Raw genomic sequence first — 17,669 nt, forward strand, 5'->3', positions numbered from 1 at the left:
TAACACTAAAACAAACCCAGTTTTATTATTTTACTTGTAAATTAGTCTTGGACTTCCATATTTGTACATGAAAACTCTTTAATAGTAAAAGTTTAACATAATAAATATAGCAAAGAACAGGATTTCTGTATGGGCCTTAAAGTACAACAACAGTTCAAATCTGCTAAAATGCATTAAATCAGCAGTAGTTTTGATGTCTCAAAACCAGACTTTTTTAAATAGCTTAAATTAAGAGCATTAAGCCAGTGTAAGGAAAGCCTCACATTAATAACTATCCAAATATAAACTGGATCTTAAAATTCAGAACTTAATATTTTAGCAAGGTAACAGATGCAGCCAGAAATCAGCATCTGGGGAGATCAGCAGTGTCAGCTGCTCATCCTCTTAACAAGAAGAAAGCTAGACTTTGCATGGCTCATCAAAGCCCTTTCTTCACCATATAGCCAGCAGGTAAGCATTTTAGAAAAAAGAAACTAGAAGTAATTGAATACAGGCTGACTACATAGCCAGCAAAGGTTGTGGGTCAGCCTTCAGGTGGGCCACAAAACTATTAAACATAAATTACATACTGGCCAATACATAGTATTACCTCAGCTCCCCCATTAGACATACAAATCAGACCTGCAGACTGCCCTTGAGTCAGACATTTAGCATATAGGGACACTAAGAGCAGGTCTTTTTGATGCACCTTTTGCTGTAAACATTTTTTTAATATTTCAGCATCTGTTTTTTTCCCTAGCCCCTTAGAAGGCTGACATTTTGGGACCTTTTGGAGAGAGTGCTAATATTGCTAGTTACAGTACCTTCTGTTGGAATGTTTCACATTTGCAGGATATCTGTCCAAGTTAAGGTTCCAGCAAATCAGAACTAAAAGCTATGCTGTGATATACTGCATCCAGAAAGATCAAATACTGACATTGGTCATTTCTATGTACTAGAATACAGAAACAGTACATTTAATCAATGAGAGGAACATTCCACAACTTGCTTTTGATTCTTTTTTAAGCTCTAGGAAGTCCTCTAGGAAGTGATCGAGACATATCAGGATCTGAGCAGGAAATGTTTCAGACACTCACCACTCTTCAGGTGAAGATTTCACTTCAGCCAAGTTTGGACTTACTGAAAGCCCACACTGTAGTGTGATCTGGCCCATGTAGTTTCCCACCCAGACTTGAAACAGAAATTGCCTTTGGAGAAACACCATGTCAGAATACTGAGAAAGCTGAGGCAGCCTCACACATTCTCAGTTATTTATTATCTTTCTAGGACGTGCATCTAACAGTTTTGTAAACTGCACCCTCCTGTATTTCAGCAGGTCACAGGGACCAGATCCTTGTGTTAGAGTGGAATAACAACTTAATACAGAACTTGTATTCTACTGCTCTTTATATCAGTGAATCCAAGACAGGGTACAGTTATCAGACAGTAGAAAGTTTCATGTTATGGACGATGTTTCTTACAGAGAGGTCAGATGGGAGATTCAAATTCCAAGTTAATTTCAGATATTCCAGAAGATATCAAAACACAAGTCTGCAATGTCACTGGAGATTGAGAAGTTTTCAGATGATCATCTGCGTCCATATTACATGATAGAACAGCTAGGATCCTCATTTTGCTGCCGAAATAAAACAAGACATTAGGCTAATGAGCATGCATACTTACTATTTATTGCTGGCTAAAGACATCTTACCTTTTTTTTAATAATACTTTGTAGATTTAATTACTTATTAACAAGCAAAACAGGTTTTCAAGAGTGGCAGCATCTTAACTACACTAGATGGTCAGCGGGAAGGAAAATAAGTTTAAGAGTTTGAGCCCATGCAATACCTTCTTTAATGAAAAGCTATTGAGCTATTAGTACCCCAGTTCTGAGGCATCAAAACTTAACCAGCATGCAAATTCCCACTGCTCTAGTTAGAATAAGAGCAGAAGCAAAAAATATGGAAAAGCCTTCCTTAAAGCAAAGCATTCTTTACATCATTTTGCTGCCTGCAAGAAGTTAACTTTTTTTTGGACTAAGCTACTATTATTTCAATATTACCTGTGTGGCAGAAGCATAGATGTACTAGTGACACAAGTCTGATAGTAATTCAGCAGATGGAAAGGACATTAATATATGAATAGGAGTATTGGAATGGATTCTTACCATATGTGGCATACAACTTGATTGTAACATTGCTGATAAAACAGCAGATTAGAGATGTAAAGAAAAATGTTGCTTTTTCTTTCCATCATTGACTGCAGAACAAGCATGTTATTAGCCAATTAAAGTCTTTAAAATAATGAAGGAGAGGCCCTAATTTGAAGATGAAGCTTGTAGCAGTAAGTCTCTTTAAAACTTAGTTTCCACTGGTACAGCTTCAGCCATTTTTGTTTATACTGCATATTAAAAGCCAGAACAGCATTGTAGACCATTATTCAATAACCTAGTAAACATGATCATACCCTCCTTCACAGTTGAGGACTGGAAATATTACGAGAATGTAGTCAGGAGTCTTTGATACCTGTAAACACTAAGCCAGAGGATATAGTAATAGATATTTACCCAGATTTTCTGTTCTAAAGAAGGACAAGGAGAGAATTAAGTAGTAAACAACTGCCTGTTATGAGATCTCAGAATATGATTGCTCTGAAGAAAGTGTGCTTCCAAGTTATTTTTAAACAGGTATACATATTATGAAGGCACAGAGGAAACGGTGGCTCTAAGGCCTGCTGCAGTAGATATCAGTCCTTGCAGCTGTGTGGGATCATTTTTAGCAAGGTCTGTAGTAACTCAGGCTGTGTCAGCAGGAGGCTGAGAATATAAGAATGAATATTTAGCTGGACATTCTCTTTACTTCTGTCCTTAGCCTACACTAAGGAAGGAGCCTACACTATTTCAAGTCAAGAAAATCAACTCAAGTAAGATACAGCCTATATTTTTTCAGTTATGATCAATTTAAGGCCCTTCAGCAATAACCCTTCAGAACACTTCAGCAATTAAAAGACCAGTGTAACAGTATCAAAATGCATTAGAAGCATTCAAGATGCTGAACTTCAGACTCTGATCAGTTAAAAGCCATTTAGAGAGGCCATAGAGTCTTTCACAATGCATTGCAATATGCAAGTTATAGCCAAAAGGTTCTAGGTGTATAGAAGCCAAAACATGCTCATTCTATTGATGTATGTTAATTCTGTTAGCATGATCTGCATCTGTACTTCAGTACCACTTGGAAGTATTGAAGGGGGTATTTAAGACAGAAACAAGGTTGAGATACTTATTTCACACAGAAAAATAAGAACGATTTCTGGAACCAAGTTGACACTGAAATGCCTCAAACTCATGCTTGAGTTTAAGAGGAGCTTAGCCAGTCAACATACCAAGAACTTTAACCTCAGCATTCTCATACTTTTGAATGGAAGTACTAGCTTTCTTCAGTGTGAATTTAAGTTGCACACTTAAAACAGTGCCTGGACTTGCTCTTAAGTATCAGAGAAGTCACTTCATCCCACAGAAATAAGGTATTTCTGGTTAGTATTTGCGTTCTGTTCTTGGAATAACAGCTTGCAAGCTTACTCAGTCAGTCAGATGTTTAGATGAAACAGACATTAAAGAGAGTATTCTTCATTGTTTCAGTAATTAGATGCCAGACAGCTAACACTATTTGATCATATTCAACTAATAATAAGCAAAATATCAATTCCACTTGCGATGCAAAGCCATGCAAGCTACACCCTACATGGGACAAGAGACTGAAGCACTACTAATGAAGCAAGCTGAGATGACAAGCATGATTCTCACTGATCTCACCTGCTAAAGGATGCTCACAGGAACCACTATCATGAAACCAAACAACATTTCTTTTTTCTTCTTCTTTTGGTCTGACATCAAGAAAAATGGTACAGTTGTAGCATATGGATGGTACTTGGGGAAGTATTTTCATGTAATGAAAAGTGATTGGCCATTGAATAATTCTTTTGAAAGCATGCATTTAAGTTTCAGGCAGGTTACCTGAGATGGAAGCTCCATTTCACTTTCAGTTACTTCTTCATACTCATCATGCTCACCACTTTCTTCTCTAGGTACATGCATTAACTTCCTCTCTGCTAGTTCCTACAATACAATTGAGTCACCACCAAGAACACTCAAGTGTTAAGGCAAACAAGTTTTGTATTAGGACAGAAGAAGCTAGAAACTCACTTACCTCACCTTCATCTGTGACAAGAGTAACACCAATATCATACCCACTTCCCCAAGACTTCTGAGAATTCCAGACCAGATCACTAGGACCTGGGCTTACACCAGCAGCTGCTCCCCAAATCTGCAACAAGTTCAAAGTGAGCTTCTGAAGATTTTTATTTGTAGTTGAATTAGAACTCAAAACATATCGGAACATAAAACTTCAAGTACTCTAATACCAAAGATGTCCAGTAATAGAAACTGAACTCCAGATCAAGTTCTTATAAGGATTTTCTCATCTTTCCACATAAAATAAGGATTTTAGTTCTTTAGGCACTTACAGCAGGATCAAGAAAATCAGGTAGTAATTTAGTTACTCTTACTACACAATTCTCCATTGCCATCTAACCTAATGAGAACAAGGGTCTTTAAGTTTTATGAAACCACTACCTACCGTAACTACTTGGCCTGCCTGAAGAGTGAACCGTGAAGGGAATTTGTATGTTACATCTGACACACTTTCAAGATGTCTTCTCAACACCCATCCATGTAGTGGCTGATCCTGTGGGATAAGAAATTTCTCTCAGCATTACAGACCAACACAACACCATACAAGTGCAAGGTGCTTTCCAGCTTCAGGGTCATTTAGTCTTTCTCCTGTAGTGTGGAAGAATCTATAATCAATTTTGAGGCTGCCTTCAAATTTCCAGTGAATTCTCCCAGTATTTTCTTAGGGTTAATCTTAATCCCACAAGTTTAGGCATATCTATTCTTGCCTTCTGTTTAAGGAAGATCATGTTCTTACCAGGTAGATTCTGGTAAATCAAGTTGGTCACACCCATCTATAAGTCAGACCATATGTATATAAGTATAAGCTATAATATACATAGTTATCTGTGAAAGTTTAAGGTAACTCAGGCTGACATAAGTGCCTAAGCTTCCAGTCACAAGTTCTGAAGCTCTGATGATTAATTCTAACAATTCTTATTTGCAGACTAAACTAGTTGAATTATCTGATTAGAGAAGCCCTCTCTACATTGATTAGATGCTAGCTTTTTATCTGCTGTAAGCATTTTTAAACAGCAAGCTGTCATCCAGTTTACTAAAACCTTATTTAATTTACTAAGGTTATGTAGTACTTCCAATACTGCTACCCTGAGCCTAATGAGAAATACCTGATGGTGGGCTTCTCTATCATGGAAGAGAGTGCACCTCCTGCCAAAGCATCTCCCAAACAGCTCTGAACAGGACACCTGCAGGACCAGTTGCTCTTCTCTTGACATTAACCAGGTTAGTCGAAGAAAGGCTTAGAAAGCCTTCCCTTTTTAAGTAGTTTGACAGTACTTATCTCCCATCTCATCATCCTTCCCTACTGCCATCTCTCACCAAGGCACAAATCAATTCACAAACAGTTATACTTGGTAGTGAAGGCAGTGTAGAATTGAATGAGTACAAGTGCCTACCGCATCAGAGTTGTTTTTAAGCCTGACATATTTCCCATCTGCATCAATTTCTTCAATAGATATATTTCCTGAAGATGAAGCATGCTGAACAGTCTTAAATCTAGGACTATGTTCTCTCTTTTGGGCTATTTTCCTTTTTTTCCCATGCAGGAACCGTCGCTCTTGACTTGTTGCTTGAGTTGCAGTGCTGCGTGAAGATGGACTAGGTGACAGCTTTAGCCTAGAAAGGAGTCAGATAACATTCACTAGAATATCTAACATGCTTATTCCTCCTTGCTCTTCCCAGAATAACCAAGTCTAACAGCTTCTTACATTCAAGGTTTCCATGAAGTCTTGAATAAAAGATTTTATTTTCACTGGCAAGAGTAACTTAGTAAGTAGCTTATTAAGTTTGGAACATAGCCCCAAACCTAGAGTTCCGAGCAAGCTTATATAGATAAGAAATGATTCCCAGTTGCGATTCATTTAAAGTCTCTACAGGCACTTTTTAGTGGAAGTTGTTTAAGTTTTTGACCCTTCTTAGCACATACTGAGAGTTCACGCTGTTCTCAAACTGTGTCTGAATAACTGGGAGCTAATACGATTTTCCAGCTTCATTCATGCACAGCCTAAAACACTGATGCTTCAATTGCTAAATAGACTTCTGAGCTAGCTAGGTACAGATTAAAACCCACACAGAACAACTGTATCCCTATAAACTGTGTGCCCTAATGGGTTTCCAAAATTCAATACCCAAGTAGAAATGACAGCACCTAACCCTGATGGATAAGGGAGAAAGAAAAGCTGGTTTAGGCTTGAACACTCTTTGATATAGAGTTCTGGGATTTAGCACAAAGCTTTGAAAAAGTTTAATTCTAGGGAGGGATGTCTAATGGACCTTTGAACTTTCAGTTGGGTTTGTCAAGTTATTTCATCTTAGTATATTGTATGGTAGATGTGGGATATAAACACCATTTATCTACCAGTTATACTTAAAGACCTGAATTGTAGTACTAATTGCACATTTAGTATTTGTTTCTTGTCTCTTCCACATTCTGAAGAATATACTGTTGGTGCAGAGATCATGGGTGGAGCAAGTCCTCACCTGAGGATCTTGTCATAGCCTACCTCTGTTCCTCTCCTTCCAGCATCTTCCTGTAGGCATTTATTTCCAGATCTAGAGCCAGTTTCACATCTAAGAGATGCTCATATTCTTCCAACTGTGCTTGTACCTGCTGCTGGGCTTGGGCCATTTCTTTCTCTTTTTCAGCCATACGCCTTCGATGTAGATCACGATCATAATCCAGCGCCTCCTGTAGCTCCCTTATTTTGCTCTCCAAAGCAGCATTCTAAAATTCAGAGAAGAAAATTAAATTCTAACAAATTTAGAGAAGAAAGCACATTAGTTTGAATTGGGTATTTAAGGATATACAAGTGAAGATGGTACCTGGCTTTGATATTGATTAACTTGAGATGTCAGCGTATCAACTCTCAGCTTTGTTTCCATTAGCTCCTCCCGAGCAGCATTGGCAAAGTCACTATTTCTTGCTGCAGAAAGCTGGGCATTCTCCACCTATGGATAAGTCACTGTTAGTAATGAGTTGCTTATGACCATATATTTTAAATAAGGAAGGAAAACCAAGTGATTTCCAGCTGTTACATCTGGAAATAGTTATGTTTTACTTAAGTGTGCAGATACCAATAAGGTCTAGGCCAGAAAGCTTTTTGTTGCTTTTCAGGGAGGTTTACATGAGTTTGACATTCACATCAGAAGAAGTCAGCAATAATCAGGTAGGGAGAGGTGCTGGCTTAAAATACAAGGTCTTCATACATTTGTAACTGAAGGATAGATACGAAGTACATTGATTCTCCAGAAGAATAATGGAGAATGCTTGGAAACTGCTTGTCAAAGCATGAAGCTAGAGGATACTAGGTATGCTTAGAGAACTATTGTTCTTCCCCAAAAGATCTGTTACTGAACAGTTCCTGCATCGCTGAGCTACTTCTAGAGCAAGTCAATCTTGAAGAGAAGTCAATCTTCCAAGAAAGGAAAAAAAACATGCAGTGAAATAAAGTATAGTCATGTTACTACAAGAAATACAAGGTTTTCCAGTAGAAACCTGGACAGAATTATACAAGTAAATTCACTAAGTTGGCATGTGGAGAAAGTTGGAGCATAGAGAAACCCAGAAGAACTATGAAGCAATAAACACGTCTGCTTGAGAGGAGTGGATCATGTGATTCTGCACTGAATATTAAAGACAGCTTAGCATACCAATATGGTACACTGCAACCTACCCAGAAACCCCTGGGATCTTACTTACAACAGTATAAGAAAAATATTAATTTTACCTGAATGCAAGACTAATATGGGGAAAAAGACTGTACTAAGTGTTGGTGGCACTAAGTTCTACTGTCAAATTTGACACTTTTGAAATTCTACACTACTTGTAGTTAATTACTCTTCACATTTACACCTAGAAGCTCTGCACTAAATGTGAGGGCTCCATCAGTTACTTGGTATGTAAATATGTTACATGGTAGTGTAAATTTAATCATATTAAGGTGCAGAAAATTTTCTTTACTGGCTTTTTTTTTTTTTTACAGACTCACTTTTGCACTGAATGTTCGCTCCAGCTCTTCTTTGTATCCTTGAATTTGTTCTTCATGCTGTTTTCTGAGCCCCTGCAGAGCATCTGAGAGCTTACTCTCAAATTCTCTCTGACGGCCAGACTCTATTTCTGCCATCCTGCTCTCATGGACTCTCTTTGTCTCCTTGAGTTCCTAGGAGGAAAGTTTTCCAGAGAATAAGCAAGCTAAAACAGTTTAATTTGAGACTGTGGATATGCTGTACCAGCTTAGTAAGTCATTCAGTACTGAAGCAGTTTTGTCATTGACTGCATTCATCTTATTTGGAGCTTAAATATTCATCCATTGGGAGCTAAAATATCTATCCATTAGGTCAGGTATTTTCACCTCCCTAGCTGTGCTGGGTTGCTTGGTTTCCTCATTGCCAACATTGCTTAAACTACTAAATGCAGTAATCTGTATCTACTTTGGAGACTAATTCTTTGAACTAGATGAATTTATCTGCTTTTAACTTAGAAGCACATGTGCATATGCTTCAGCTTCTTTAAGCAATGTTACTTCAACTATTCCTGTTTTATTCAAGAACTAACAGCAGCTGGGTTAGAGAAATTGGAGTTTTATCACTTAAACCACACACTGAGATTTCTTCCAGAAGGAAGTTGGCTTGCATTCACTTTTTTTTTTTAAAGTTGTATGTCATGTACTGACTTCTCATGCAACACTTATCAAAGGTGCTTGGTAACCATTAAGGAAGTAGGGAACATAAGTTGCTTATTAAGAGAGGTTTGATTTCAATTATTTTAGGCTTCTAGCAAACACCTGGAATCATTTATTTCAACTGTAATATATGCACTTTCAGTTACACAAAGTAGTGCATTAGTAGTTACCTTCAGAAGTGCATCCTGAGAAAGTTCTCTCATATTCCAGATATCTATTGGTACTATGCCAGTTAGCATAAGGCTGTGTACTTCCTTGAAGTCTTCCTAGTTAGGTAGATTTTATTGGCTGATGGACTGCCATATGTTGACTCAGCTAGTTACCTTTTTAAGGATAACACACACCTTAACATTGCTTTTAAGGGCATCCAGGGGTCATGGACAATTAAAAATATATATTCTTGATAATAAGCTAAAACATACGTCTTCATGAAGGCGCTTCTGGAATGTCATTTGTTCCTGCAATGTTTTCATGTGATTTTCCAGGTCCACCCTTCTCAACATTTCATTGTGAAGATGCTTTTTGGCATCTTCCAGTGACAGCTGCAGCTAGAAGAGAAAGACATAGGGATAAGCAAAATTAAGAGATCACTCTTCCAAACTAAGATGACCACCTTATTACAGGTTATTCAACTTCATTCCTACAGCTATCAAAACATGTTGCTTAAGTGAAGTTTGACAGTTTAAGGTCTATTTCAGTGGGATCCAGCATGTTTGCAACAAAGAACCCTATTAGTCATTACATAAACCAGATTTCCAAGAAGGTACGCAGCCCTTCATCCCACCAGCTAGTTTTTAACCACTGTTTTATTTCAAGTCTAGAAAATAGGTTTCTGATGAATCAATTACAACATCCATACACATTCTTCCCTTCCGCATTACTAAGTACTCCAAACTTCTCCCTTATTTTCCATATCACTTGACTGATACTTAACAAGGAGGAAGTTCCAACAATGGCTTTACTATGTTGACAAACTCTTAGAAGCTGCCAGTACTAGTGTGCCACTTTAATGATACAAGGTTTCTCTAGTTTTCATCTTAAAGACCCTAAAGTAGCTCAATAATCATGGTAAAGCATGAAGATACTGTATTGTAATACGCTGATAGAGTAGCGACTCAAACAGCAGAAGAACCCACAAGAAGTAGTCAGTTCTTATTTGTTCTACCTAGATTTAAGCATAGTAAAGCAGGGCCCACCAAATCCTCCCTTTGCTACAGAGGCTACAACAGTTCACATTTCAACTTAGTTCATCATCAGAACAAAAATCATTACAGACTATGGTCATGGAATAGAATTAAAAGTACTTACAACAGACAGAAGTTCTAACGGACCAACTATTAGCAGCATTTGCTTTCAGCAAGTTTGAAGAAATCTTTTTGTCCACCTGTAATTGTCATAGGTGACAGCCTTTGCCTGCTTTTACGTTTAAATCTCAACTAACTAGTTTGGGAAAAGACAAGCAAAAGCTTCAGGAGCAACAGCAAAGTTGAAATTCCAGGAACAAGTCTTACAGTGACTACTTGATCCTTTAATTCATGAAGGTCATTTTCCAAACTTCGGTTCTGATTCAAAGCTGTTGCTAAGTCAGCTTCCTTTGTATTCAGCTGAGCATCAAGGTCTCTCACACGAGCCTGTGCCAGGTTTAAGTCAGCTTCTTTCTTTGAATTCCTGCAAGTGAAAGTTTTACACTCATAAGTTACAGTTGGTGAGTGAGAAAAATTTGCTTTCAGCGTGTTTACCTTTATTGGGGTTTACAGTTGAACTAAATCAGAAGAAAGGTTAAGCATTGTGCTGAGAGCATAGGGTAGGCTCTAAGGAACAAACTAGACCCTCAGAGAAGTATCATTTGTTTAACCAGAAAGATTTCTGACCCACTTTCCAACTCATTGTGTGTGAACTCTATGCAGAATCCAGCTATTTTCCACAGCACTACCATCAGGAAGGGAGGCACAGGTCCTTTCTCCACAGGGACAGATTAGTCACATTCAAAGCCAGCATTCACTGGACTGCACTGACATGCCACTGCTGAACTCCTGACACAAAAACCTCCTTTCAGCAGCAAAGACAGCCACCAGCTTCCTGGCAAGGTGCCTGTTGCCACCTCAGGACACCCTTGCTGTGGCTGAGAGCCCCACACAGCCCACCCCCTGTGGGATGCACACACTCCACAGGGAGGCCACCATACCACCTGAGGGCATGCAGGCCAGGTGCAAGCAGCTCAAGGCCTGCTTTCCTGAGGCAGGGTAGCAGGTGATGCTGGTCACACATGGTGGTGGAGTGCCCCCTCCTCTGCAACTGAAGGCAGAAAGCAGCTCCAGCTGCTGGGGGCTTTCGCCATCTGAAAACCAGATGGGGAAGGTCCCTTCACAGCACTGAAGGAGTTCAGGCCCCTGAGGGCACTGCCCTGGCACCCAGGCCCTCTCAGCCCCACTGCCTCCTCCAGTCCCCAGGTCCTGCCACACAAGTCTCCACACAGACCACCCTGCTCTCACAGCATGGAGAACCTCCTTCTGAGAATAACTTTCCCCTCAGGAAGAATCACAAATTCTCCCTTCCTTCATGCCTTGGCAGAGTTATGGGGTGAGAGCAGCTTTGCCTTCAGAAGGCCATTTCTTTCCTATCACCTTGTGCAAATGCCCAATTACAGAACCTTTGGGTACATTCTGGATGGCCAAGGTAGGTTTTTTTTTTTTTAAAAAAAACTTGGCACCAGAGCAGGAAAGTACTGAGCCCACAGTGAGTTCCTGTCTTTGAGGAAAAAGGGGTGACAATTTCCCAGACTGCTCTAATACCAGGCTAATACTAGCACTCAGTTACCCTGGGCAACTTAGACCCAGTTACCTGACCTACATCCAGAGTCCGAGTTCCTCCTCAAAACTCATATTTGACATTTTAAGGAGTAAAGAATTCACTTTATTTTAGCAAAATTTGTTCTGCCAAATGGCAGAATTGTGATAATTCATACAATGAGTTTTCCAGTTGATAACTGAGCAGACCAGTTGGAGGGAGTCCAAAGTCATTCTACAGGAGTGATGGGCTCTAGAAAGCATGGAATACAGGAAAATATTGGAAAAAAGAATTGTTTAGTCTAGAGAAGAGAAAAGTGACAGGAGACATAACAGTCTTTTATGTATGTAAAGACTGCTGCATAGAGGAAGGGAATCTGTTTTCCATGTCTGTTGTGGAAAAGGCAGGAAGTTGTAGGCTTAAATTGCAGGGAGAAATACTTGGGTTAGATGTTAAAGAGTAAGCTAATAGTAGTTCAGAAGTGAAGTACAATGCCTAGGGAGATTCTGGAATCTCCATCATCTGGAATTTGAAAAGGGTTACAAAAACATCAGCTAGAAGTAATGCAGGTATGGTTGGTTCTAACACAGGCTGGGGGTGAGGGGCTAGATCAGGTTCTTGCCTGAGGCCTTTTCTAGGCCTGCTGTTCAGACATCTGCTGATTGTCTCTATACTTTGTGACCATGATGCATAAACAAATCTTTTGCTAGTAGAGGGTATTTACTGAGAAAGTCTAGGAAAAGAGTAACTATTATAGTAACAATAGAAAGATTGTGTTGTAGTTTTCCCCTTGTATTTAGTTTTCTTTCTTTTCTAGGTGTTAATTACATTAGCCACTTGGGATCTCGGCTGGTACTTACTGTAAGTATTGGTTACAATATTAACATGTACATTAATAACTACTTACTGATAGTATTGACTGTTTCATCTTATTGTAATCTTTTTTGCAATCATCTAGGTATGCACAAGAGTGAAACTCTATTAGTGTTTTTTATATCCATTGTTTGATAGCCCACTTTCTTAACACAGGTCTTGACAGGCAACTTCAGGTTTCCTGTATTCATTCCTCACAACTTTTTTCCACAAAACTCTGAAGTGAGTCATTTCATCTTTAATAACAGCAATTTACCAAAGTCTGACTTTGATGCAAAGTGATAACTGAGGCATTGACTATCACATTTCCTATAAATCGGGGTGTCACATGCTTGACCTGAGCTTTTAGTGAAATTATTTAAGTTCTCCACGTATACTCAAATCACTTCAGCTCATTAAGACTAGAGGACACTAACAGCACTTGAGAATTCACTCTTAGCTTCAGCTTGCTAGGTTCAGTAGCAAAACACAGTAGTTTTTCTTCATGAAGTAGTATTAGTCTCATCTTTATCTGTAGTGCTACTGCTCTTGCTTTGACCTTCCTCGGTCTCTAAATTCAACCAACTGATATGCTTAACCACAACTCCCCTTTCCAAAACATCTTTGGCCTACTTCCAGTTACAACTGTTTAAGAAAAAGATGGAATGCAAACATAGTTGATTGTTGCTGAAGGTTTAAAACTCTCCACTAGTGATCAAAAGGAGTCAACGGTTAACACTGCTGGGAAGTTATCTAGTGACATTCCATCCCATAAGAGTTCCAGGTTATTTAAAGGATATATATAAAGGGCATGATACCCTCAAGTTAGTTTGTTCCAAGTCATCTGAGACATTTGCAGTTAGACAGACCAGATAAAAAGCACTCAATAGTAGAATTTCAGTCTAGTCCTTCCAGAAAGGATGAGCTGTGCATCCTTCCCCATGGGTTTTAAAGTTAACCACTTTAAAACCTAGTTACTTTAAAGAAATAAGTTTGTCCAGAGAATTACATACTACCAAACCTAAAGGTTTATAAACAAAGCTGCTGTGTTATACAAACACAAAGAGCAGCAGAAAAATTTCAGAACTGGCATTAGCCTTCTCTCCTCACTGTCCAATCCAGTGGTTGGTTAGATTTATTAAAAAAAAAATTATGAGCTAAAACACAGCACGAATGAGGCAAGACCAATAACTTCCAAGCAACTGAAAACAGAAGCTTAGAGTAAAACACTGTTTTATTTCCACGTAGAACAGCTACTTAAATCCTACTGACTGTAGAAACCAGTATTTGTTTCATACTATAAATGTTAAAAGGAAAAGTTAGTGCCTACAGGTGCTATGATAACAGCTCATAGCAAGATTGTCTGTGTTCATGGACATGCAAGTTACTTCAAGTTTGTAATTGAGTTTGCATTACAATAGGGCATTAAAGTAACTAGCAATGCTAGTTACTTGTATATATCCATATATACTTGTATACATCCAAAAAGGATGTTTGCTATGTTAATGTTTGTTCCCTGCCCTTCACTACTCATCTCCTACAAGATATTTTGATCACACTTATGTTGGACCATCCCCTTGTTTCAGGCCTGGGGAGACTAGACAACAAGGAGATTCCAGGCACAGGATACACTGCTCATGAGACTGTTAAGTCTGAAGTGGCAGGCAGTTCATCCCAGCAACATGTAGACTAAACTGGAAGAGCCACTAGGACAATCTGTGCATTACCAGCCTGTACAAGGTAAGTTACTCTGCTTATAGGACCATCTAGAGGGAAATACAGAGAGAAGGTAGAGCCTGAACTACAAAGCTCAAAAGAGATGCGAGCAGACTCCCTACAGTGGCTTACCTCCCCTTCCACTATAGCTTCCTAGATGCTTTCCAGCATTTCTTTAGTGCTTATTAAACACTGAGTGCAGTACCAACCCAGTCAGCTCTGCTTCCAAGCAGAGCTATGCACAGAAGGCCTTCCAGCATCCCAAATTCTGGGGGACCTCATTCCCATTACAAGGGAGCTACGAAGCATCCCAGCAGCCCTGGAGCAGAAGGCACTCACAGCAGTAACCCTACCACACACCTGAAGGGTATACATTAGGGTTTCTCCAGACCTATGCTACTCCACACCACTGGGGTCTTACCACCACCAAGACCCGGTCACCATAGTGGCACCAAGCCCTCCCTCTCGGAGGCACGCGTCCTGGCAAGCAGCAGCACCTTCTCCTCGCCCCACGGGAGACCCCCAAGCATGGAGGCAGCCCCAGGGGAGACCCCCACGGTGCAGGGCCCGCTCGGGGCCGGGCAGGAGCGGCGGGACGGCCGGACACCGACCTGCTGTGCAGCTGCCGGTGCTCCTCACCGATCTTGCCCAGCTCCACCTGCAGCGCGGCCCGCTCGATGGCGATATCGTCCAGCGCCCGGCGGGCATCGGCCAGCTCCGCCTCGTAGCGGAGCCGCAGGCAGCCCAGCTCCCGGCCGCTGCCAGCCTCCTGCTCGGCCAGCCTCTGCCGCAGCGCCGTCTTGTCGGCCTCCAGCGCCCGCACCCGCTCGATGTAGGCGGCCAGGCGGTCATTGAGCTGCCGCAGCTCCTCCTTCTCCTGCAGCCGGCTGAGCCTCGTCGGGCTCAGCGGAGAGGAGGCAGCCCCGCGGCCGGCGGAGCGGCTCCCTCCGGCCGGTGTAGAGGACAGAGCCGTGGTCATGGCAGCCTCCGCCCGGGCCTCCCCGCTCCCGGGCCTCCCTGCCGCTGTCGCTGCTACCGGGCCCGCCCCGCAGCCGCCGCGTATAAATAGCAGCCAGCTGCCGCCGGAGAGGGTGGGCAGCTTAAAGGGCTACGGCTTCTCCCCCCCTCCCAACAAGTGCCACCGCTTCGCTAATCCACGTATCTAATTTTTTAATCTTTTTTTTTAGCTGGTTTTTCACACATGCTTCGCTGCCTCTCATCAGCCCAATGGTGCCGCTCGGGGAGGGCGGGGAAGGAGCTGTTGGGATGCCCACAGCAGCTCGGTGGTACTGAACAGGCGAAAGGGTCGGGGGAACAAAATCCCAGATCGAGGCAGATGCATCACAGCTGCAGTGAAGCTCGCACGCCGGTACGCCGCCCTATCTGCACTCTGCCTGTTCTGTCTGGTTTTTGCAGTATGCTCAGCTGATGGAAACAAGCTAGTACCCTCCGCTTGTTTGCTTGTGGGCGATTTTAGCTTTTAGTTTCAGCTGCGGTGGCTGTCAGGCATCCCAGTGCTACAGGGTTTCATATGAAAGCTGAAGTAGCGTGTGAAAAGGAGGGAGAGGAATGTCATCAAGGCAAACATGAGAAGCAGCCTGCAAAAATATATGCTAATTACATTTAAAAAAAAGTCGTTGTACATTAAGAAAGATTTTTCAGCACCTGTCATGTGATACTTGCCATTTTTGTTCAATAGCTAATAAATTTATCATTTTCATTTTCACTTACATTTCAGAGAACAAGTGCTTCATGAATATGAGCATTAGAATCTCTGAACATTCATATAACTGTAAATTATAGTGTTTGTTGCAGCAGTTACAAGAAACTTTCCTTAAGAGTTTAGCTTAGGTTGATGCTATTTCCTATTTCCTGCCCAGAGGAACAGCCTTTGCCCAAACATACACCATCTAAGCAGTCAAGAAGCATTTTGATAACGTTTAAATTTTATTTATTTATTTATTTTTCTTTTCCCCTTCTATGTCCTAGGCCTATTTTCTGTGTTATGTTTAGATGGCTACCTAGCTATGCAAAGTGACACTTCTAAGTTGCTGCCGAGTCCCAGAGGTGCCAAAAGTCATTAGATGCTGCAGGATCACAGTGGAAGCATCTCATATTCTGTTGCTGCTTACTTCCAGAGTGGCTGCTAGTGAAGCACCGGTCACTAAGCCAGTCTGAGTGTGAGCTGTTCTCCTACAACTGTGGTATTGTTGGGAAGTAAGCTGTACTTTCAGTCTGCAGTGGTTGATTCATGGTCTCAGGCTGTTACATGAATGTTCCTCTTATGCCCTCTGCTTCTCTTTGACCTTTACAGTTTGATTGTATACAGGCAGATGAACTCCTACTCTTACAGTCTAAATCATATCAGTTGCACTCTCCAAAATACAGCTTTGATGCCTTGACATCATCTTAGAGTTCACTGAAAGAAAAGATGGATTTTATGAAAGTTGTAGAGATAAATTCTAACTTCACTTTTTAGGTTCTGAGGCACATGACATGGGAGAACATAGTCGGCCCCAAGATTGTAGGTAGGGCTTTTAGACTTAGGTTATATATATCCCTGGATACAAAGTTACACAAAGTAAATGAGGGGTAGAAGAAGATATGTATGTTCATCAAGATTTGGTTCTGAACTTCATTACACATTTGCACAAAAAGCAAAACACCTTTTCAATGCTACAAGTATATCTAGCAGAGCAATGGCACATGGCCAGGCTGAGCTCCTCTGGTTCTTGTCCTAGCAATAGCATCAGGAAATTCTTTTCTGCAAAGCAGTTCCAGTTTTTCCTATTTTGTTGTAATGAGTACTTGTTTGTTTTTCATTGTCAGTAGAAAGCTCAATTTAAAGAAAAAAAAAAAAGTATGATTTAAATCTGAGTATGTACCTCTAAGATGAAGATGAATATGTCTGAGGGTATGCTTAGGCTTTGAAACTTCATTCCTCTACAAGGAACACTGAGGTTGTATGTCATTGTCACGTTTGATGGTTGCATGACTGGCCAGCTGTTCAAATACAATTGTATGGTTTTGGAACAGATGCAGAACAAAGAAAGAAATCTGTTATTCTAAGAATATTTTCCTTGCCTGCCAGGGCTTTGTAATAGTGCAAACAAAAACAGCTGAAAGAAATGGTTCAAATGTAGTCTGAGCTACTTTTATCTATTTTGCTCTTCACCTACTCTCCCTATGCAAGAACAGAAGAAGGCATCTTAGCAGTGTGAAATGGAAGTCAGTTACTGGTTCTTTTCTTTCCAACATTTTTTCTGAAGTTTTCTTTGATTAAGACTTTAGTCTGTACTGCTTAGACTACAAATGTAGCTGGGGAATTTCTACAGAGATAAGCCTGTACCGTATTTTCCTACTGTTTCTAATATAAAGATGTCAGGAATACGTTAGGATTATGAAGA

The 17,669-nt window shown here is 40.6% G+C and overlaps 1 protein-coding gene across 2 annotated transcripts; it reads right to left on the reverse strand.

Annotated features, from left to right (window-relative positions):
• LOC121075874 (lamin-L(III)-like) lies at positions 1-15,293 on the reverse strand. Of its 2 annotated transcripts, XM_040569589.1 has the most exons (12): positions 14,874-15,293; positions 10,419-10,575; positions 9,330-9,455; positions 8,215-8,385; positions 7,049-7,174; positions 6,730-6,950; positions 5,623-5,842; positions 4,614-4,721; positions 4,185-4,301; positions 3,992-4,093; positions 3,791-3,861; positions 1-1,615 (listed from the first exon to the last, which is right to left on the reverse strand). In XM_040569589.1, the coding sequence occupies exons 1-11, from the start codon at positions 15,239-15,241 to the stop codon at positions 3,820-3,822; spliced, it is 1,758 nt and encodes a 585-aa protein (XP_040425523.1). In that variant the 5' UTR covers positions 15,242-15,293; the 3' UTR covers positions 1-1,615; positions 3,791-3,819. The 2 variants fall into 2 exon arrangements, with proteins under 2 accessions (XP_040425523.1, XP_040425524.1); XM_040569590.1 differs by lacking the exon at positions 3,791-3,861 and having other exon boundaries at positions 14,874-15,292.
• Between the last annotated feature and the right edge of the window lie 2,376 nt (positions 15,294-17,669).

Source organism: Cygnus olor, chromosome 11 (assembly GCF_009769625.2).
Source record: "Cygnus olor isolate bCygOlo1 chromosome 11, bCygOlo1.pri.v2, whole genome shotgun sequence".
NCBI classification, from domain to species: Eukaryota; Metazoa; Chordata; class Aves; order Anseriformes; family Anatidae; genus Cygnus; species Cygnus olor.

What these genes read in the sequence shown, in the direction of transcription:
- LOC121075874 (XM_040569589.1), bottom strand. Translation starts at nt 15,241, where the DNA reads ATGACCACGGCTCTGTCCTCTACACCGGCCGGAGGGAGCCGCTCCGCC. An exon ending in CTGGAAGGAGAGGAACAGAG is followed by an intron (nt 5,843 to 6,729) that starts GTAGGCTATGAC and finishes ACTCCTTTCTAG; the next exon opens with GCTAAAGCTGTCACCTAGTC. An exon ending in TTGTCACAGATGAAGGTGAG is followed by an intron (nt 4,094 to 4,184) that starts GTAAGTGAGTTT and finishes ATTGTATTGTAG; the next exon opens with GAACTAGCAGAGAGGAAGTT.